Here is a 21844-nt window from a genome sequence, read left to right as displayed (position 1 = left end):
TGTGTGCGTGTGTGCGAGAGTGTGTGTAAAGTAACGTTTCATCTAGGAAGCGGTTCCTCAGTCTTTGCAGATTTTCTTCTCCCCCGTGCCTGGGGTTTGCCGGACTTGGATGGAACCCGCTGCCCTTAGGGGCTCCAAGGGAGACCTACGGTCCAGAGCGAGGCGGGCCAAGAGCTAGCCAGGGCGCGCCCCGGACAGGAATCCGTGGACTAAGCAGCCGCTCGGGCCCTGGCCCCGCTCCCAGGAAAGAGGAGCAAGGGGCTTTCCACGTGCCCCGGGCCGAACCCGGGGCGCGGCCGCGCGGGTGCCAGCAGCGGGAGCAGGAGCGGCGGGAGCGGCGGGAGCGGCAGTAGCGGAGGCGGCTGCAGCAGCAGCTCGCGCCCCGCCCCGCCCCGCCCCGCCGCTCCCCGCCCCGCCCCAGCCGCGCGCCTCTACCCCGCCCCGCCCCGCACGCACGACGTGCTCGCTCTCGCGCAGGGCGCGCGGCCGCGGCGGGAGCGCGCGCGGCGGCGGAAGGCCACGGCGGCGGCGGGCGGTGGCGGGCACGAGCGCGCAGGCGCGTTTCTTCCGGGCAGCCGCTGCGGCCGCGAGTCCCGGCCTTTGGCGGGCGGCGGGGTAAGAGGCCGGGGGTGCGGGGCGTGCAGACCCCCCGACTCCGCGCCCCGCCCGTGGGCGCCGGGGCCTGGAGGGGTGCGGGTGGCCCCTGTCGGGTGGCGCGGCCGGAGAGCGCGGAGCACGGGACCCGGGGGCCCCTTTTCTCCAGGGTGGCCCCGTGGACAGGGGAGGGGGGGTTTGCGGGGGTCCCCGAGGATTGAGGGCGGGAAGGGAGCAGCGGCGGGCGGGGTTTCCGTCCAGGTGCCCCTTCGGCACGGGGAGAGGGCGCTGAGCTTTGCTCTGGACTTGGGGCAGTTTCGGGGCGCCCCGCCCCCCGGATGCCCATCGTGCGGTGACTGCGAGGTCCACCTTCGGTCCACGTTGTGACTGCAGGCGCAGGGCCGCGAGTGGAGGCCGGACCAGCCCTGCTTGCTGGGACCGTCCCTTTTGCATCCAGGGAAATGGACCAGCCTCTTGCAGTATATTGATTGATTGATTGATTGATTGATTGATTGATTGCAGTAGGGCCGCCCGGGAAATGGCCCCTCCACTCCCCACCCCCCAGTTCCTAAATAGCCACTTGCTGATCCTAACGCGGACACGACTTGAAAGCCCATTCAGCTGCAGAGGGGAAGTTCGCAGCGGCTTCCAGATCAACGTTTTGGTCTTTTTAGATGTGATTCTTAGAATCATCCACTGTTTTTTCTGATTACATGGCCCTTCCCCGCGTCCCTTCTCATTCACTCTCTCCTGATTCTTGAAAATATCTTAGGATTCCTTTTGCCTTCTCGGCTGTTTTTTTTAAGGGTGGGGTGGGGTGGGTACACCCAGCGGTGCTCAGGGAATACTGCTTGGTTTTGTGCTCAGGGATCACTCTGAGTGGTGTTCAGGGGACCCTGGGATGATTAGGGGATCATATAGGATGCTCAGGGGACCATATGGGGTGCCGAGCATCACACTCAGGATAGCGCATGCAAGGCAAGCACCTTTACCCACTTATGGGCCTTTTGTGGGTGGAACTGGGATATGGGTTCTTTTGCTGTATAGTTTTTTTTTTTTTTTTTGCTTTTTGGGTCACACCCGGCGATGCTCAGGGGTTACTCCTGGCTCATGCACTCAGGAATTGCTCCTGGCAGTGCTCAGGGGACCATATGGGATGCTGGGAATCGAACCAGGGTCGGCCATGTTGGCTGGGTGCAAGGCAAACGCCCTACCCGCTGTGCTATCGCTCTAGCCCCCATAGGTTTTTGTTTTTAACTCAAAATATTGTTCCATGTTTTCTGAGAAATACAGTTTCTGAGAGTGAAAAGATCAGGAAGGACATTAGAGAAATGAATGCATGAGACCTGCAGGAAGAGATGAGACTTTTTTTTGGGGGGGGGGTCACACACGGCGATGCACAGGGGTTACTCCTGGCTCTGCACTCAGGAATTACCCCTAGCAGTGCTCAGGGGACCATATGGGATGCTGGGAATCGAACTCAGGTCAGATCTATGTGCAAGGCAAACGCCCTACCAGCTGTGCTATCACTCCAGCCCCGAGATGAGACTTTATTTTTTAAAATAAAATAAAAATCAAATTTATATCTTATTTTTCTCCAACTCTTATGGGTAAGGTATCCGAGATGAGACTTCTAAGGAGGTAAAAGCTACAACTTGAAGGACAGGTTCGCTCTGAAGCCGGTTCAAGTGCATTCCTGGCAGAGGGAATGGAAGCAGAAAAGAGCAGGGGGAGCAGAAAGGATCTGGAAGGTTCTAGGAAGAGGACAGACACTGTAGGGAAGGGGAGCAGATCTTGGGGGTGCTTATGCTTGGGGAATTTGGGTTTTGTTCAAAAGTGGGTGTGATGTCCGCGTTCGAAGGATGGCAGGGCCTGAAGGGGCCTTCCAGGGCTGGGGCATGTCGGTCAGGGCTTGGTGGGCCTGGGCTCAGTAGCCTGGAATGGCACAGTCTTGACCCCTGAGCATCATCACCAAGGGGGTACCCCCAAATCCAAACAGGCAAGTGGCAGTACCAGGGTACCAGGCAACCTTTGGAAAATAGGGGAACCGTTCACATTCTGGGAGAACAGCTCTTCTGTATTACCAGGATTATTAGGTTAGACAACTACTTTGCTCTTCAAATCCAATTTAGAAGACACTTTAGAAGTTAGTAGTCTGTAATAAAGATATTCTTAGGTGGTTGCTCAGTTTCTTTGCAAGAGGGCTCCCTCTCAAGAAAATCCACTATAATTGGTAGAAAAGTTTGCCTAACGGTTGCACAAAACACCACACAGCTTTGCTTACTGTTTCTGGGTCCATCCATATAAAGCTTTGCAGTACTTAAGCAGTTGCCCCTTTGTGGGTGTTTTTTTGGGGGGCGTGGTATAAGGGCCATACCTGGCTCTGTGCTCAGGGCTTACTCCTGGCTCTGTGCTCAGGGATCACTTCTGGTGGTGCTGGGGGATCATATGGGACCTTGGTTGGCCCTGTGCAAGGCATTGCCCCTACCTGTTTTTTTCCTCTGAGGCCCTCAGATGTTATTCTTACATCCACTGGTTATCTGTTCTTGTGTGTTCAGCCAACTCAACATGATCTAAATTAGACCTTAGGTTCTTCACTACCTCCTTAATGATTATTTAATATTATTGGGAGTGTTATTTTTGTTACATAATATTTTGGGGGAGGTAGTTCAATAGGATTATCCCTAGAGCTGACTTAATTTTGGTCAAAAACGTGTTTTCAGTTTCCTCGTTGTAGGACACTTACCTTGTGCATGAGACCCTGGAGTCGGGGAGTGTTGCCGTTACTGATTTACTTTATATCTTCTTTTCCTTTTCCCTTTCCTGTGTGATGATGGTTGTTGCAGTTACTTGGAGAGACTTGGTTATGGTGCTCATGGAGAAGTGTGTGTATGTATGTGGGTGTGGGTGCTCTCAAGGAGTCACACACACACTTCAGTAGTGGTGTTTGTGCTGCAGAGTTTGGGGTGTGGGGGTGTGTGGGGATCGCATTCTGGGCTGCTGTGCTCACAGAGAAATTGCTGGTTTTTTTTTTTTTTGCGCCACCCACATCCAGTTATGCTCAGGGCTTGCTTACTCCTGGCTCAGTGCTCATGGGGACCCTGCGAGATGTTGGGAAGCAAACCCAGGTCACCAGCATGTAAGGAGATCTCCTTCCCAAAAAGTGTTCTCTCTCCATCCTAAACAACTAAGGCAGATATAAAAACATTCTTCCCTCCATGTCTCCCCCGATCTCCCTTCTCCATCTCTCTGTTTGTTTAGATGAGTTCTCTGTTAACTAACTCTTGGTGGTTGTTTTCTCCAGGCTGTTTTCTTCCAAGGTAGAAAATTCAGTGTGTAAATTCGTGGACAAAGAAACATCCCTGAAAATCCTCCCAGACTCCTGCTCCTGAAGCACTGGTAACATTTCTCAGATCAGGAAAAGGAGCGACTGTGTGTTAGAAGTATTCCGACGCTTCTCCTGTTTTTCTCCCTCCCTGAAGTTGAAGAGGAACTATGGAGAAATGGTCCTTGATGGCAGTTGTGGTCTTACTGGGACTCACAGTACGATGGACGGTTTCTCTGAATTCCTATTCAGGTAACTCTGTTTACACAAAGGCTATCTTTGCCATCTAGATAGTGGTCAACAGTTTTTGGGTAGTTTTTTTGTTTTTCCCCTGCCTTTTTTTTTTTCCCCGGTTTTGTTTATAGTTCTCTGCCTCAGACAGAGAAGAATTTCAGGCTTTATTGATGTGGCCAAGAAAATACATTTAGCTTCTATTCTAAAATAAAGGAAATTTATAAGAGCTACAGGGACTGTGAGAAAAGCAAACATGTATTCTAACCAGGAAGGTGACATAGTGGGAAATGGTTATGGATAGGCATTGCCAGGAGAATTGAACTTTGTTTTATTGTGTCTTGTTTTGGGGCCACACCTGGTGGTGCTCAAGAGACCAGGTGGTGCTGGGATCCGGCCTGGCCTCCTACGTTCAACGTGTGCTTCCAGCCTGTCGAGCTCCCTGCCATTGGATCGATACCTTAAAGGGAGAGTAGAGGGGCCAGAGACATATTCAGGGTTTAAGGCACTTACCTGGCATGTGACCAATCCAGGTTCAGTTCTCAGTACCCCATGTGGTCCCTTGAGCCTGGCCAGGAGTGATCCCTGAGCCCAGAGCCAGGAGTAAGCCCTGAGCATTGCTGAGTGTGTCCCCCAAGCCAAGAAAGAAAGGGAAATGGAATGAAAGAGAGCATTTTTTTTTTTTTGGCAGGAGTATGTTAGGGTAGAAAAGGTCTGTTATTAAATAGACTGAGAGCAATGGAGAATTGAGACTGGGAAAGGGGTGAAGGAAAGGAGGGAGAATCAATGAATTGTATTCCTGGAGACTGGCAATGAGATGAAATTTAACTTAGTGATTATTTAGCGTTTTCATGTTCCAGTTGCCAGGCTCCGGGCTAGAAATACAAGGTGCGCTGTGCCATACTGGAAGGGTTCCCATTTTATAGCGAGGTGGTCATGGTACCCTATGATAAACAGGTAGGTGTGAGGTAACACAGAGAAGCAAGGGATTAATCAGGATGTATTAAAGACCTTTCAGAGAAGATGAAGGCTGAAGGTTTAGAGGAGTAATTGGAATTTGCTGGAGAGATGAAATGGGGAAGGTTTTGGAGACAGGGGAAGCTCATGGCAGGAGAGTGGGACTCTAAGTATTCAGTATCGGAGTACGGACGAAGGACTGGCGATAGGACTCAAATGGTAAAGCATTTGCTGTCTATGTAGCACCCTGGTCAGTCCCCACACACATGGCCCCCAAGGGCCCCAGGTGTGGGCCTGGTCTCTACAAAGCTCCTCATGTCATGACACCCCATCGCCCTGAGATCCTCTCTGCCTCCCACAGAACAGAGAGATGGAAAGGGAGAGATTATAGTGTGGTCTAAGTTAACCTGGACAAATAAATGACTTCTGAGATAACGAAAAAGAATTATAAGAGGCCGGAGAGAGAGTACAGTGGGTAAGGTGCTTACCTTGCTCTTGACTGACCCCCGTTTGATTCCGGGTACCCCATATGTGTATAAACACACAAAAAATAAAAAGGGCCGGCGGTCTTGCCGTTTTCCCACTCCAGGGAGGTCGATGGCGATGGTCAGGTGAAGGAAGGAAACGAGGCCAAGCTAGTTGGTCTTAGTAGCCGTTTATTACATGGAAGAGATGTATGTCATGGAGGCCTCAGGAATCCTCGAGCACGTGCGCCTTTGTTCTCTCCGCTTCTGTCCTCAGCCCCATCTTCCCAGGTTCTCTGATGCACGTGTCCCCCCCGAGAGCCCTGAAATCTCCCTTATATAGATCATAGTACCTCTAAAGGGCGCAATATAATGATGTCATCAAAAGGAGTTACAGAAAGAACACTGAGGCGGCAAACATACATTGTTTCCTTACATCCGCAGGCCAGTAATCCTGGCCTCACCTTTTCACAAGCTACAAGCACTTAGATTAGCACAACAAAGACCAGTCTGCTAGAGCTTGGAATCTACATCTCCAAAAAAGCAGTCTCATCCAAGCTAGTCAGGACACCCAGGAAACTGCTTCTAGGATGTGTTTCTCCTCTCCTTGTCCAACCAACATATAAGCATACATAATATTAATCATTTCGTATGGACACAGTAAGAAATACTTTGAGCTTATAGAATTGCTCTCCTAGGACCATCTCGATCTCAGACTGCAGTGCTCAGGCCAGATATCTTTCCTATTCCTAGCAGCAGGGCCCTAGTCTCGTCGTTACTTTTGGATCATGACAGCATTTGCCCATGATCAAACTCTTAACTTATAGTTAAGAATCGTGGCACCTTGGCCTGGCCCATCGCGATGCCAGGGTAGCACATAACTTACCGGCTTGCCCTGGTTCCATCCAGTCCCACGTCGGGACCCTGCCCTTGGGGTGCTAGGAAGTGAGGGCAACTGAGGCTTAAGTTGAGAAGGCAGATGCCCAGGAGTGAATAATATTCAAAGCCAATCAATTCCTAAGTTATAAAGCATAATATTAATTAATTGTCTTCCTGTATCTATACAAAAGGACATTGCATTAAAGTAAACTGCTCAAAGACATAAGGAGAGGAGAAAGGCAATATTGACTTACAGTACAGCTTCAGTGTCTAAGAAGGATGAGACCTTACAAATTGGTTGGGGAAGAGAGCATAGAAGTGGTTACAAGCAGACAAAGTAATGGGAGTGACTCGGGAGCACTGTGATGGGTACAATCTGGTAAACCTAAGCTCCATGTACTCCAACACATATGGTTTCCTGAACCCCACCAGGAGTGATCCCAATGCAGTGAGCCTGAAGTAAACCTTGAGCACTGCTGGGTGAACCCTGGCCTTCCACTCAGCCCTCTAGGCCATCTCTCTGGGCCCCTGATTCTTATTTTACACCTGGCTCTTAAATTGTCCCCTGAAGATTCACAGGGGAAAAAAAATTTACTTTTGGGTTCCTGGATTACTGTATAGGAAAGATTAATGTCCATTAGTAAAGTATTTGCATGTATCTTTTGGAATTAGGTATTATGTGTTTTTGTCATGTTCAGATGAGAAAAGGGAAATCACTGCCAAATGCTAATACAAATAAGTCCATCTCATCTAAATAAAGCCCGTTGTGAAGATTACAGCAATTTCACTATTCACTGGTGAGGAACAAAATCATGGGGGACTGAGAGAACTTGGGAATGGATCTAACTTGTGATTCCACTGGGATTTTTAACAAAATGCTCGAGGTTATACATAGAGGGCCTGGAGGAAGAAGGATTGAAGGAGACTGAGGAGAAACTTGGTCTTATAAACTTCCTTATACAGTTTACCTGCCAGGACTACTTCCTGCTTGTAAGGCATATCTTCTGCCGCTGAGCCCCCTCCCTACTTTTTTTTTTTTCAATTTTCCCCTCTATTACTATTTGTGACTACAGGTTGTATCTATTTAATTTGTTTCCGGGGCCACATCCAGGGTTGGGGCTGGGGGGGATACTCTTTCCAGCTCAGCTCCACAGGTCTCTCTCTGTGAGCTCAGGGCACACTTGGTGCCAGGAATTTTGGACTGGGGTCGGCCTTATAACCTCTGTGCTCTCTGCAGCCCCCCAGTGTTTGGCTGTGTTCCACCACACCCAGTGCCAATCCTGGCTTGGAGCTTTGGGGTTGCCTCCTGGCAGTGCTTGAGACTCAGTGTAGTGGCCTTGGGACTGTCTCTCTGGCTCTTTCATTTGTTTTTAACAGTGTAGTTTATCTTTTTTTTAAATTTTTTCTTTTTTGGGTCACACCTGGCGATGTTCAGGGGTTACTCCTGGCTCTGCATTCAGGAATTACTCCTGGAGGTGCTTGGGGGACCATATGGGATGCTGGGATCAAACCCGGGTCGGCCGCGTGCAAAGGAAACACCCTACCCTCTGTGCTATTGCTCCAGCCCCCGTAGTTTATCGTAAGGTTGTAATTTGGAGCTACTTAGGCAAGGAAGATGGTAGCTGGATTAATAGGGATCCGTTGTTACCCCATTGGGGAGGTTTGGGAAATAGACCACAGTAAATTGTACATTAGCATTTCAGTTTTTCAAAGCCCTTTTATATTTGCACATACGCTTTAAGTAAGTGCTGTTTACATAATCAGCATTTACAGACCTGAAAGTAATGAATTTCATTTGCTTTTAAGCAACCAATGGGGCTGTGGAAGACTCTGATCTCCGTATTATCATTTCTTGCAGAAATTACAGTTTTTCTTTATTTAATCCAGTGTGTCAGCCAGTGTTTTTTAGAGCAAATGGCAGCGCTAAAGGCATGGAAAGTTATTTTAGTAATGTCCCTTTATTCTTCCTCCCAAGGCTACATTGACGGAGCAGGAGGAGAAAATCTTGGAAAATCATTCTTCACAATATACCGATCTTGTTACAGTTTGACCATGTTTTATTTAATTGCTTTCTCTCAAATTACCGACAAATGTTTCTCTTTACTCACCAGGAAACCTATAAAAGCAGAATTTTATTCTGGGAAATGCCAGATTCTCTTCCCTTTATAATATGTAAAAATACAAGATGTGGTGAACGGTATATGTAATTATTAAATCAACTAAACAAATTGAAAAAGCTTTTAAAAAACAAGCTTTTAAGGACTGGAGCAATAGTACAGCGGGTACGGCATGTGCTTTGTATGGGGCCAGCTTGGGTTTGATCCCTCTCATCCCAGATGGCAGGAGTTATCCTGAGTGCAGAGCCAGGAGTAACCCTGAGCATCGTGTGGCTTCCTGCTGTCCCCCACAGCAGATAAGCTTTCAAAATTCTAAGTTGGAGTAGTAGTACAGCGGGTAGGGAGTTTGTCTTGCATGCTGCTGTTCTGGGTTTGATCCCTGGCATCCTCTTACTCCTGCTGCCTGGAGCAATTCCTGAGTGTAGAGCCAGGAGTAACCCCTGAGCATTGCTGGGTGTGGCCCCCTAAAAAAAATGAACATAATTTTGAATAGTTCAGCAATTAATACATTGAAGTGGTGCTTAAGCCCGTTTTTCTTCAGAAAGAGAGCACTGAAGCTGTGTGAGTATATATGAACGTGTTATCTTTCTGTGATTCTGAATCTCCTGGAAATGAATTTGTGGAATTAATCACGGGGAAGGAATCCTTTTTGCCCTTCCCAAGTGAAGCTCCCATAGGTACCGTTGGGCTGTCCTTCTGGGTTCCTTTAAGGGCACTTTAGCAGTTTTAAAAACTTAAGTACTAATTTCATAGCCAGTGTCAGCTGAATTTATTGAAGTAGGTCAGACTCGGGATAGAAACTTGTTTCTCAACTCTAAAGAGAGTCATTATCCATTCTTCTATTTGTTAGAGAATGGCCATAAATTCTTCCACGATGACCACAAGTCTAGGGGCGATTTCAGAATATCTAGATAGTGGGATTGGGTCAGGTGTCGGAAATTACTAAAGATCCTCTCAGACTTTTATTATCCCAGTGGACCAAAACACAAATAAAAACAACACAGACAAAAAGTAAAAATCAGTTTCCTTCCTTCCCACGAAGAAGCTGTAGACAGTGGTTGTATTCCACAGAGGGGGCCAGCCGGAGGACTCAGTGGGCTGGAGCACGTGCCTGACATGCAGGAGGCCTGGGTTGGAATCCCTGGCTCTGCTCGGTCCCCTGAGCACCAAGAAGCCTGACCCTGAGCTGCCGAGCTTCTAGGAGTCGAGATGCCTCAGCTTGCCGGCTGTACCCCCACTCTCTCAAACCCAAACCAAACCACTGCTCTCATCTAGAAAATGAATGCATATGCAGAAGTGCAAATCACCTGGAATTTATTTTCCTTTTTTGGGGGAGGGGACACACCCAGAGATGTTCAGGGGTTACTCCTGACTGCACTCAGGAATCATTCCTGATGGGCTCAGGTGGCTGTATGGGATGCTGGGGATCGAATCTGGGCCTGACCACATGGAAGGCAAGCAGTCTGCAACTGTGCTATTTGTCTAGTCCCTTATGTCCCTTTTTTTAAAAACTAGAGGTTATTCTCTTCTTGTTCAATTAAGTGTGTGTATGCGTGTGTGTGTTTGTGTGTGTAATATGCTGGGGATTAAACCCAGTGCCTTACATATGCTAGGCAAATGCTCTATTGTTCAACCAAATCTCGAGCTTCAGTTAAGCAAGTTTTTAAGCAAAGTATGTATTAGATGCTTAATGAAAGTATGTACTATATGGCTTAGTAGCATTTTATTTAATTTTTTTATTATCCGGGAAGCACTGGCTGTGCTTGGGGCTCATTTTCATCTCTGCTCAGGGATCACTCCTGGTGGCGCTTGGGAAACAAATATTGTGTTGGGGATCAAACCCACATCAGCCCTATGCAAGCCCGGTGCTCTTCCCACCTGTACTATCTCTCTGGCCCAATAGTATGTTTCTTCTGATCACTGAAAAGTCATAATCTCTGTCCATTAGAACTAATATTCATAGATAACAATTAGGAAATAGCACACTTAATTATCACATGATAAATGATACTGAAAATTTAAGTATTAGAAAAGTACTTAATGGTCAGCATGTTTTAATTTGTGAAAGATGTTTTCTTTTTGGTTTTTGGGTCACACCCAATGATGCTCAGGGTGTCCTCTTGGCTCTGCACTCAGGAGTTACTCCTAGTGGTACTCAGGGAATCAGATGGGATGCCAAGGATCAAACCCTCATCAGTCACATGCAAGGCACATACCCTGCCTGCCATTTTATCTTTCCAGCCCCAAATTCGTGAAAGAAAGTTTAATGGAAAATTTAGAATTTGGAAGATTCTGGAAGATTGGGTGTGAATTGACAGAAGAGAGATCAAAAGGGTCAACCTAAACAGAACCTTGGGATTTTTTTTGGGGGCTTTCTTGGGGTCACGTCCAGCAATGCACAGAGGTTACTCCTGACTTTGCACTCGTGGCGGTGCTTGGGGGAGCATATGGGATGCTGGGCATCGAACGAAGGTCAGCCGCATACAAGGTAAATGCTCTACCTGTTGGCACTATAGCCCTAACCCCAAGCCTTGGGATTTTAAAGTGTCAGACAATAACTGTTCTATACAATAACTGTTCTATGGGAGTCATGTTCTAGTAGCATTGGCATCATTCATTGGTCAGAACTCAAAATTGCTTTCTGTTGCACACCCATTTGTCACTGTCCTCTCGTTCATCGATTTGCTCGAGCGGGCCCAGTAACGTCTCCATTGTGAGACTTGTTGTTACTGTGTTTGGCATATCGAATACATCACGGATAGCTTGCCAGGCTCTCCGAGAGGGGCGGAGGAATCGAACTCGGGTCGGCCATGTTGGCCGCTTGTAAGGCGAACGCCCTACCCGCTGTGCTATCGCTCCAGCCCAAAGGTAAAGGCCCTCCCGTTGATCGTCGATTTGCTCGAGCGGGCCCAGTAACGTCTCCATTGGAGACTTTGTTGTTACTGTGTCTGGCATATCGAATACTCTCGGTAGCTTGCCGGGCTCTCCGAGAGGGGCGGAGGAATCGAACTCGGGTCGGCCATGTTGGCTGCGTGTAAGGCAAACGCCCTACCCGCTGGGCTATAGCTCCAGCACACTCAATAAACGAGAAAAGTCCTTGTTTTATTAGCATTCACAGAGACTGTCAGGTGCTAATGAGAAAAACAAAAGTAAACAAAATCTGATTCTTAGGATGCACGCACATGTATGTGTGTGTGTTGTGGGTAGGTGGGTAGGGAGTAGGGGTGCAGGTGTTACTGGGTATTTCATAGTCTTGTCTGTGTTGATCCTGTTGTAGCTATGTTGATCCTGGTTTGACTGTGTGGAGGCCCAGGGAGGTTGAATCTTTGATCTCACGTCCCAGATTCACTGAGAATGTTAACACTCACCTTTAGACCTCAGTGCTTTGCCTTTTTTTTTGGTGGGGGGGGGACAGCTCCTATGTTCTTTTTCTTAATTTCCACTCCCCTATAACATACAACATTTTCGTAAGGAAATCCAAATCGGCGATGCCCTAAAGTCTTTTGTTTTTGTTCCTTATACCTTTCTCCTCAGGTGCGGGGAAGCCCCCGATGTTCGGTGATTATGAAGCTCAGCGACACTGGCAAGAAATCACTCTGAATTTACCCGTCAAACAATGGTATGGGGTCGCTTCAATCCGACTTGCTTCTTTTTCCATAGTGAGGTCACAGAGATCATTTGAGGGTCCCCGAAGGAAAGTTATTTTTCTCCTCTCGGGCGTCCTTATCTTCCTAGAGGCTTGATTAGGCTTCTGTTAGCTTGAGTACGCCCAGCTGGGGGAAGCCACGCTCCCCCCCAAAGGGACCCAGGCTTGATTCCCAGCTGGAATGTGGAGCTGAGCTAGAACTCTGGCAGCGTGATCTGCGTTAGAAGCGCCTCTAACATCAAGCATGGAAATTTATGGATGAGAATCATTTCCTCAGGAGGTTGTACAGCTTCTCCGTGAGGAATATTTGAGGTGTAAAACAGCAGCGGGGCAGAGACAAGGAACGAAGATGCCCAAGTTTGGGTTCCGGTTCTACCATTCACTACCAGTGTGACCTGGGGCCTGTTATTTTTTGCATTCTCTGTTACCGTTTTATCGCCTCTGGAATGTGAAGGATAGAATTCATAGTTCACTGGGTTTTTATTTTCTTTTTCTTTTTGGGTCACACCTGGTGATGCACCAGGAGTTATTCCTGGCTCATGCCCTCAGGAATCACTCTTGGCGGTGCTCGGGGGACCATATGGGATGCTGGGAATCGAACCCAGGTCGGCAGCGTGCAAGGCAAATGCCCTACCTGTTGTGCTATCAATGCAGTCCCTTCACTGGGTTATTTTGAGGATTGCTGGGATGAAACGTGGAAAGGCACCAGTGCTGGCAGTGTCATGGCATAAGTGCTCAGTAAGCGTTTTGTTTGGGTTTTAGATTTTGAGGCCACACCCTGTGGTCCTCAGGGCTTCCTGCTGACTCTGTGCTCAGGAATCACTGCTGGTGTGGGTCGTGGGGGACGTGCTGTGCTGAGGAGGAACCGAGGTTGGCTTGCATGCAAGGCGAGCACCTTTCCACCTGTTACTATCTCTCTGGCCATTTTTGGTTTTATTTTGTTTGGGGGCCACTCCTGGCGGTGCTCAGGGCTCACACCTGGCAGGCTCAGGAAACCATCTGTGGTGCCGGGCATCAAACCCAGGTTTGGCCACTTCTGAGACAAGCGCCTAGCCACCGAACCATTGCTCTGGTGCCCCCAATCTTTTCTTTGAGCCTATTACGACACTTTTAAATTAAATTGAGATGAGGTGTTAAATTATTTCCTGGTGATTGGTTAATGGAATGGTGCTTTTTTTTCCCCAGGTACTTTAACAGCAGCGATAACAATTTACAGTATTGGGGACTAGATTACCCACCTCTGACCGCCTACCACAGTCTCTTATGTGCTTATGTGTAAGTTTTTCTTACTTACTGTAACTCTAACTAGACATACCTTCTAAAAAGAAGCAGTGTCATCTGACCATGCTAAATAGAGATTATTTGGACCTATATTTGTATCATGTATAAAATATTATGTGTACACAAAGGAATAGTATACAAGTCATAATAGTGTAAAATAGTACACTGTTATGACTTGTGTACTACTACACAAACTGATTTTTAGAAAATCAATTTAAAAATGTTAACTATCAAAATTTGAAAATTTTCATCATTTTTTTTGGAGAACAGACTAGTAAAAGATGCAAAATGCTAGCTTTGTTTTGAAGCAGACAGGTTACTAGTTATGCTTGCTTGATACGAACTATATCTAACATCGTTAATTGTATGTAGAAAAGCAGTTTTGGGGGAAGGTCTGAAGTTCAGGTGGTATCATGTTTAACTTGTCAAGTTAGAAACTTTAGGTTTTTATGTATACAGTCTCTTCAGATGGAAAGTTCAACTTAGTATTTTTTAACTTGTCAAGTTAGAAACTTTAGGTTTTTATGTATACAATCTCTTCAGATGGAAAGTTCATCTTCGTATTTTTATTTTAACCATTTTGTTGTTTGTGAAAGTTCACTTCCTGGAAGCCCCAGAACTTTGTAGTGATTAGTTACAATGAGTGATTCAAAACTTATCATTAAGAATTATTTTAGGCAGGAGAAATAGTGTAGTGGGTTAAGTGCTTGCCTTGAGTGCAGCCAACCCGAGTTTGATCCCTGGCACTACACATGGTCTCCCAAGCCCTGCCAGGGATGATCCCTGAGCACAGAGTCAGGTGTAAGCACTGAGTGTAGCCAGGTGTGGCCCAAATACCCGCTCCCACCCCCCACAAACAACCCAAAGTGTAAAAAAAAAATCTTATGCAGTAGTTAATGTTTAACAACTATTGTATTGTTGTGTTTTGATAACTAAAGCACTTGGTTCTCTGGTTAGTAGTATTATATTGTTCTCCACAACGTTTGTGTTTAATAAGTGAGTGTGACATGTCAGGTTATTTCCCACTGGAAGATTTTGCGGATGGGAATGATAGTAACATGTAACATGATTTTGCTGGGAGCTGAGCAAGGCAGACAGTTCCTTAGCTTGAGTCAGTTTCATGTGATTAAATAAAAAGAGTGAAGCTTGATGTCAACCATAGCTTTGTGAGAATAAAGGACCCTCAACATTTTTTTTTTGTTTTTTGGCTTTTTGGGTCATACCTGGTGATGCACAGGGGTTTCTCCTGGCCCTGCATTCAGGAATTACCCCTGGCGGTGCTCAGGGGACCATAGGGGATGCTGGGAATCGAACCTGGGTTGGCCGCGTGCAAGGCAAATGCCCTACCCTCTGTGCTATTGCTCCAGCCCCAGGACTCTCTACATTTTTGTCCTCGTTTCTAAAAGTGATAACATAAAACCTGTATGTATACTTTGCTATGCTTTGCTTTTCAGGGCAAAATTTATAGATCCAGACTGGATCGCTCTTCATACATCTCGTGGATACGAGAGTCAGGCACACAAACTCTTCATGCGTACGACAGGTAGGAGAATGGCAGGGACTGAAATCTAGAATTTGGTTTTTAAGAAAATTTAGAAGAACTGGTGAAAGGGTTTTATAAATTGTTTTTCACTGACTTTTATAACTGAATAACCAATTAAAAATTGTGTAACTATGCATAAAATGTATAACATATAACAACTAAGTGCCCATGTAAGCCAAACAAAGACTGGTAGGAAATTACCCTGGGTATTTTTGCATTTGTTGTTGTTAACTTTTTTTCCCCCTGCTTTTTGGGTTACACCCAGCGATTTTCATATCAAAAACAGAAACAAGTCTCACAGTGGAGACGTTACTGGTGCCCGCTCGAGGAAATCAATGAACAACAGGAGCACAGTGCTACAGTGCTTCTTCTGGCTCAGCACTCAGGAAATACTCCTGGCAGTGCTCAGGGGAGCATATGGGATGTCAGGGATCGAACCCAGGTCAGGCAAATGCCCTCCCTGCTGTACTATCACTTCGACCCTTTTATACCTTTTGAGGAGGAGCTCTCGAGCAATGCTCAGAGAACCCCTAATCCTGTCCCTGAAATATTTGACCAATCAGGTAGGATGATTCAATGCTTTTGTTGGTTTGGTTTTGGATCACACCCGGTAGTGCTCAGGGGTGACTCCTGTGCTCTGCACTCAGGAATCACTCCTGGTGGGCTCAGGGGACCATTTGGGATGCTGGGGATTGAACCTGGGTTGGCCCCAGGCAAGACAAGCGCCCTCCCCACTGCAGCCTTGCTCTGGCCCCAGATGATATAATGCTTTTTATGCTCGTTGGCAGAGCGGGTAGGGCATTTGCCTTGCACATGGCTGACAACGGCCAACCCGAGTTCGATTCCTCTGCCCCTCTCGGAGAGCCCAGCAAGCTACCGAGAGTATCTTGCCCACAGGGCAAAGCCTGGCAAGCTACCCATGATGTATTTCATATGCCAAATACAGTAACAAGTCTCACAGTGTTACTGGGCCCGCTCGAGCAAATCGATGAACACCGGGAGGACAGTGACAGTGACAGTGATGCTCGTTGGGGTGACGCGATGCTGCTCTGGGTCCGTGGTGCTTGGGGAGTCTCCAAGGCTGCACCCATGAAGCTTGGGGGGCCATGCAGTCCCAGGCACTGGGCATGCAAATCATGTTCTCTGTCTCTTTAAGCTCTCTTCCTCGTCCCCTTTTATGTTTTTGGTTTTTGGTACCAGGCAGGAAGTTGAACCCAGGTCTTCATACATTCAAAACATACACTTGACCACTGAGCTACAGACCTCAGCCTTGAATTTATTAGTATCATCATTTCACTTAATTTTTTGTGAATACTCTTATTATTTTTCTTAAATCAGTGTCAATCAAAACCAGACCCTCCATGCTCAGGGCTGTACCACTGAGCCACATTATTCACTTTATATCTGTATCTTGATTTACTTTCATTTTTTTTTTTTAATGGTGCTCTGGATCAAACTTGGGGCCTCATACATTCAAGTCCAGTGCTTTACCACTGAACTGCATTCCTGGTCTTATTTCCTTACTCATTTTTTTTTTTAAAGGAAGTTTTAATTTAAAGAACTGTGATTCACAAAGTTATTGATAATTGACGATTAGGCGTATAATACTTTAGCACCCATCCCACCACGAGTGTCAGCTACCCCTGACCAGTATCCCAAAGGGGTCAGAGAGACAGGAGAGGGTGGTAAAGAGCTTGGACTGTCTTGCACATAGCTGACTCGGGTTTGATCCCTGTCATCCCATGTGGTTCCTTGAGCATCACCAGGAATGGGCCTCCTGCATGCAAAACAGGAGCCATCTTCCCTGAGCCAACTTTCTACCTCTTTAAACATGATAGCACAGCGGGTAGGGCGTTCGCCTTACAAGCGGCCAACATGGCCGACCCGAGTTCGATTCCTCCGCCCCTCTCGGAGAGCCCGGAAAGCTACCGAGAGTATTCGATATGCCAGACACAGTAACAACAAAGTCTCCAATGGAGACGTTACTGGGCCCGCTCGAGCAAATCGATGTTATTTTATTTATTTTTATTTTTTAATTTTTTTTACTTGTTGGGTCACACCCAACAATACACAGGGGTTACTCCTGGCTCATGCACTGAGGAATTACTCCTGGCGGTGCATGGGGGACCATATGGGATGCTGGGAATAGAACCCGTGTTGGCAGTGTGCAAGGCGAACGCCCTACCCGCTGTGCTATCGCTCCAGCTCCCCTTCTACCTCTTTAAGAACTTTTCCTGAGACTTTCCATGCCCGCCTGGATCTTTTCCTCAGTGAGTCTGGGTTCAGTCAGTTTGCCCTCTTCCCTCCTCATCCAGTCAGACCGTCTCAGGCCTAAGAGAGAGCCTGGCCTGGCTGCCTGCCCTTCCTGCCTTTCCTTCCCACGGCTTCACCCCTGTCCTCCCAATGTCCCGGCCCTCAGAACTGCATCCACGCTACATCATTTCACGCAGGTCCAACATCCCGACGAAGCCAGGGCCACATGAACACTGGATCCAGTCGCTTCTGCTTTGAGAGCACCTCCGCCTCTGAGTGGTGTAACGTCAAACCTCTAATACTCGCTTGAGCTTCTGTTCCCTTGGGCAGAGTGCAGCAGGCTTGATCCTTCATGTGCCAGCTGCAGACACTTAAAGTCCCCTTTCTCCAGGTTCAGTATTCTTGGTCACGTGAGCTTGTATCTCGATGAACAGTTTCCTGACGTGATTCTGGTTCCGAGGCCTCTGGTTTTACCTCTTTGAATATGGTCCAGTTTGTCAGTGTCATCTCAGATGCTTCTGGAGCTGAAAATAGATTGCACGTCTCTTCACACTCACACTGTGCTGTCCTTTCTCTTATGCTGGACACTGTATTTACTGTGTTTTAAGAAAAAAAAATTAGGCTTTGGAGAGCTGTGTTATACTGTTGAAGAACTTGACCTATTTTTTTCATTCTAAAAGAACAATTTTTTTTTTCTTTTTGAGTCACACCTGGTGATGCACAGGGGTTACTTCTGGCTCTGCACTCAGGAATCACTCCTGGCGGTGCTCAGGGGACCATATGGGATGCTGGGAATCGAATCTGGGTCGGCCACATGCAAGACCAATGCCCTGCCTGCTGTGCTATTGCTCCAGCCCCAAGAAGAATTCTTTTTGAAAATTAATTTTTTGGCATTTTGGGGGCTAGACCTGGGCAGTGCTCCAATTCTCCCCCCCCACTAAACTTTTCCTTTGGGAGGGGGGTGGTGTTTTTTCTTCACTTGTACCTCCTCAAGCCCTTTTTAGTCAATAATTAAGGATATGTATTTAAAAATTAATAATGTTTAAAAAGATGTTTCAGTGCATAGCCACGGTTAGGGTTTTCTTCACATCAGAAAAATGTGGAGTATTCAGGTACAGAGAAAATATTTCTTCTTCATTTTTGAAAACACATCAGGGCAGCCCCTGCTCAGTTTCCAACACTGGGTGTGGTCCCCCGTTTCCTCCCCGCAGCACAACCAGGACTAACCCCGAGCACAGGGCCAGAAGTAGCCCCTGAGCATCGCCACGTGTGGTCCCTGCATTACCCTTTCCCCCCAAAAAGGAAAAAAGGGAGAGCAAAGAGGAATTTGGAGAATATAATTGATTTATGCTAGTTCTTCTTCTATTGGGCTAGAGTGATAGCACAGTGGGTAGGGCGTTTGCCTTGCACCCGGGTTTGATTCCTCCGTCCCTCTCGGAGAGCCTGGCAAGCTCCCCATGGCGTATTTGATCTGCCAAAAACAGTAACAACAAGTCTCACAATGGAGACGTTACTGGTGCCCGCTCGAGCAAATCGATGAACAATGGGAGGATTCATGTTTTGGAGAGTCTAATTGATTTATTCTAGTTATTCTTCACTTTTGGGCCACACCTGGCTGTAGGCTTTATACTCTAGGCTTAATACTCAGGGGTCAGTTCCAGCAGGACTCAAGGGAACATTTGGGATGCCAGCATTCGTACCCTGCCGGCTGTGTGCAAGGCAAGGCTTTCTCACTATACTATCTCTCCAGCCCCTGTTATTATTCTTTTAAATATATATGTATATGTAGTTTTGTTTGGGCTGGAGCGATAGCACAGCGGGTAGGGCGTTTGCCTTGCGCGCAGCTGGCCTGGCCGAGCTGGGTTCGATTCTTCTGCCCCTCTCGGAGAGCCCGGCAAATTACTGAGAGCATCCCGCCCGCACGGCAAAGCCTGGCAAGCTACCTGTGACGTATTTGATATGCCAAACACAGTAACAGAAGTCTCACAATGGAGATGTTACTGGGCCTGCTTGAGCAAATCGATGAACAATGGGAGGACAGTGCAGTGCAGTCGTTTTGTTTGCTTGTTATGTTTTTTGGGTTTTACCTAGCAGGGCTCAGGACTTATTCCTGGCTCTGCACTCAACAGTCACTCCAGGCAGGGCTTGAGGGACACATGTGGGATGCTGGGGATCGGATCGAAGCCAAGTTGGTCGAGTATAAGCAAGCGCCCTCCCTGCTGTATTATTGGCTCTGGTCCCTAAAAAATTATGTACTTTTATTTTTTCATTTTGGTTTTACCATAGCAGTGTTTGGGGCTACTTCTGCCTCTGCTCAGGGCTCACTCCTGACAGGCTTAGGGGAATGTATGGTGGTGCTGGCGATCTAACTGGGGTCCACTGCATGCAAGGCAAGTGCCTTCATCCTTATAGGATTTCTCCAGCATCATAATTTAGTTGGTTTAATGGGTGAATTTGTTAGCGAAAATTAAGGGGCTGGAGCGATAGCACAGCGGGTAGGGCGTTCGCCTTACAAGCGGCCAACATGGCCGACCCGAGTTCGATTCCTCCGCCCCTCTCGGAGAGCCCGGCAAGCTACCGAGAGTATTCGATATGCCAGACACAGTAACAACAAAGTCTCCAATGGAGACGTTACTGGTCCCGCTCGAGCAAATCGACGATCAACGGGAGGGCCTTTACCTTACCTTACCTAAGAAGAGATTATCCCGGCACTTTAGTTGAAATTAGACCTAGAGGGAATGGCAAGGACCACACCTGGCCATCTGGAAGGGGCTTGTCCAAAGTGGGTGGGAACGTGAATTAATAGAGGCTGGCTCATAGCTGGCGGGAGGCAATTACTACTAGATCATTGCTTTTGTTTGTTTTGTTTTTGAGCTACACCCCACAGTGCTCAGGGCTTAACTCCCAGCTCTGCACAGATCACTCCTGGCAGGCTCAGAGGACCAGATAGGTTGCGCTCTGGGGAGACTTAGGGGACCATATGGGATGCCAGGGATCAGCCCTGGGTTGTCCGCTTGCACTGCAAATGCCCTACTTCCTCTACTATCACTTTGGCCCCATTTCTAGATCATCGTAGATCCTGCTGGACTCATGCTTAAAATTATTTGCTTGTTCTTTTCAGTTTTCGTTGCCGATTTACTGATTTATATACCTGCAGTGGTTATGTACTGTTCTTATTTAAAGGAAATCTCAATAAAGAAAAGGGTAAGTTTTAAAGCAACCTGATATTTCATTTGATATTATCTTTAGAGAAGTTAAAAAAATATATAGTCCTCTTTTTTTTGTTGTTGTTGTTGTTGTTTGTTTGTTTGTTTCCTTTCCCTCTCTCCTCGCTCCTTTTGTCGGTGAGGTCTCAGGCTCGCCCACCTCTGGTTGTGGTGCTTTTGTGGGGGGTGGGCTCACACACCTTAGCTGTGGGGCTCATACACCCTTTTTCGGGTGTGCTGCTTTCCAGGGTCACGCAGTTTCTTCTTGTCTGTGGTCATACTTGGGCCAAGGGGTGGTGCTGGGGGTTGGACTCTAGGCCTCCTACTTAACTGCCGAAGCACCTCCCACCCCCCCCGCCCCCCCACCCCCCAGAATATGTTCTTTGTAAGCTCAACAACTTCTCAGTTGTAGAGTTTAAGGGTGCCAGGCTTTGGGGACTGGATACTAGGACACAGTGTGTTTTCTGGCAGTTTTCTCTCTCTTTCCTTTTTTCCGTTTTTCTGGTTTGGGAGCACACCTGGTGGTGCTTGGGGAATACTCCTGGCTCTGCTCGGGCTTCGCTCCCAGCAGTGCCCAGAGGGTGCTGGGGATGGAGTCCAGTCTCTGCCGTGCCAAGTGCCTCTTAGCCCTCTGAGCCATCTCTCTGGCCCCCTTCTGTCCATCTGCATTTAGAAAAAAACTTAGGCTTCGAGTCATGCGTTGAAGAGTAATTGTGCTTGATGAAATAAGTTCCCCTGACTCTTAGGAGTCAAATACTGCTCAGTCACCCCATGTGGCGAGTGCATCGCTCAGTTGCTTCGCCTGACGTTTGAGTTGGCTGATGAGGACGGCTGATCTGAAGCTGGTTTGAGAAGTTGCACATACACCTCTATTCTTTTTTTTTTTTTTTTTGCTTTTTGGTTCACACCCAGCGATGCACAGGGGTTACTCCTGGCTGCGCACTCAGGAATTTCTCCTGGTGGTGCTCGCGGGGGAGGGACCATATGGGATGCTGGGAATCGAACCCGGGTCAGCCACGTGCAAGGTAACCACCTTACCTGCTGTGCTATCGCTCCAGCCCCATACAGATCTAGGTCATTTCTAGGTTAGTCACTAGCTTAACTTTTCTTTTGATAATGGAAATGATTACTATTGTCAGATGTCTGTTAGTGACTTTTTTTTTCTCTTTACTAAAGTACTATTCTATATCATTTTCATAAAAACTTCACAGGACGATTTTTGGTTTCGTTTTGGTTTGGTTGTTTTTGGTGGGGCCACACTTGGCAGTGCACAGGACTTACTCCTGGCTCTGTACTCAGGAATCACTCTTTTTTTTTTTTCTCTTTTTTGGGTCACACCCAGTAATGC

The 21844-nt window shown here is 47.4% G+C and overlaps 1 protein-coding gene across 1 annotated transcript in view; it reads left to right on the top strand.

The window, feature by feature from the left end:
• Nucleotides 1-3912: 3912 nt before the first annotated feature.
• The window catches only part of ALG6 (ALG6 alpha-1,3-glucosyltransferase), a 35835-nt gene continuing 17903 nt past the window's right edge, over nt 3913-21844 (top strand). The window contains exons 1-5 of the mRNA XM_056122261.1: nt 3913-4171; nt 12102-12186; nt 13399-13488; nt 14949-15037; nt 20412-20494. Coding sequence (XP_055978236.1) covers nt 4090-4171; nt 12102-12186; nt 13399-13488; nt 14949-15037; nt 20412-20494 — 429 coding nt within the window. The 5' untranslated portion in view covers nt 3913-4089. The remainder of the gene's footprint in view (nt 4172-12101; nt 12187-13398; nt 13489-14948; nt 15038-20411; nt 20495-21844) is intronic.

Source organism: Sorex fumeus, unplaced genomic scaffold (genome assembly GCF_029834395.1).
Source record: "Sorex fumeus unplaced genomic scaffold, SorFum_2.1 ptg000045l, whole genome shotgun sequence".
Taxonomy (NCBI): domain Eukaryota; kingdom Metazoa; phylum Chordata; class Mammalia; order Eulipotyphla; family Soricidae; genus Sorex; species Sorex fumeus.
The sequence above is the reverse complement of the archived record's forward strand: the minus strand, read 5'-3'. Positions and strand labels throughout refer to the sequence as shown.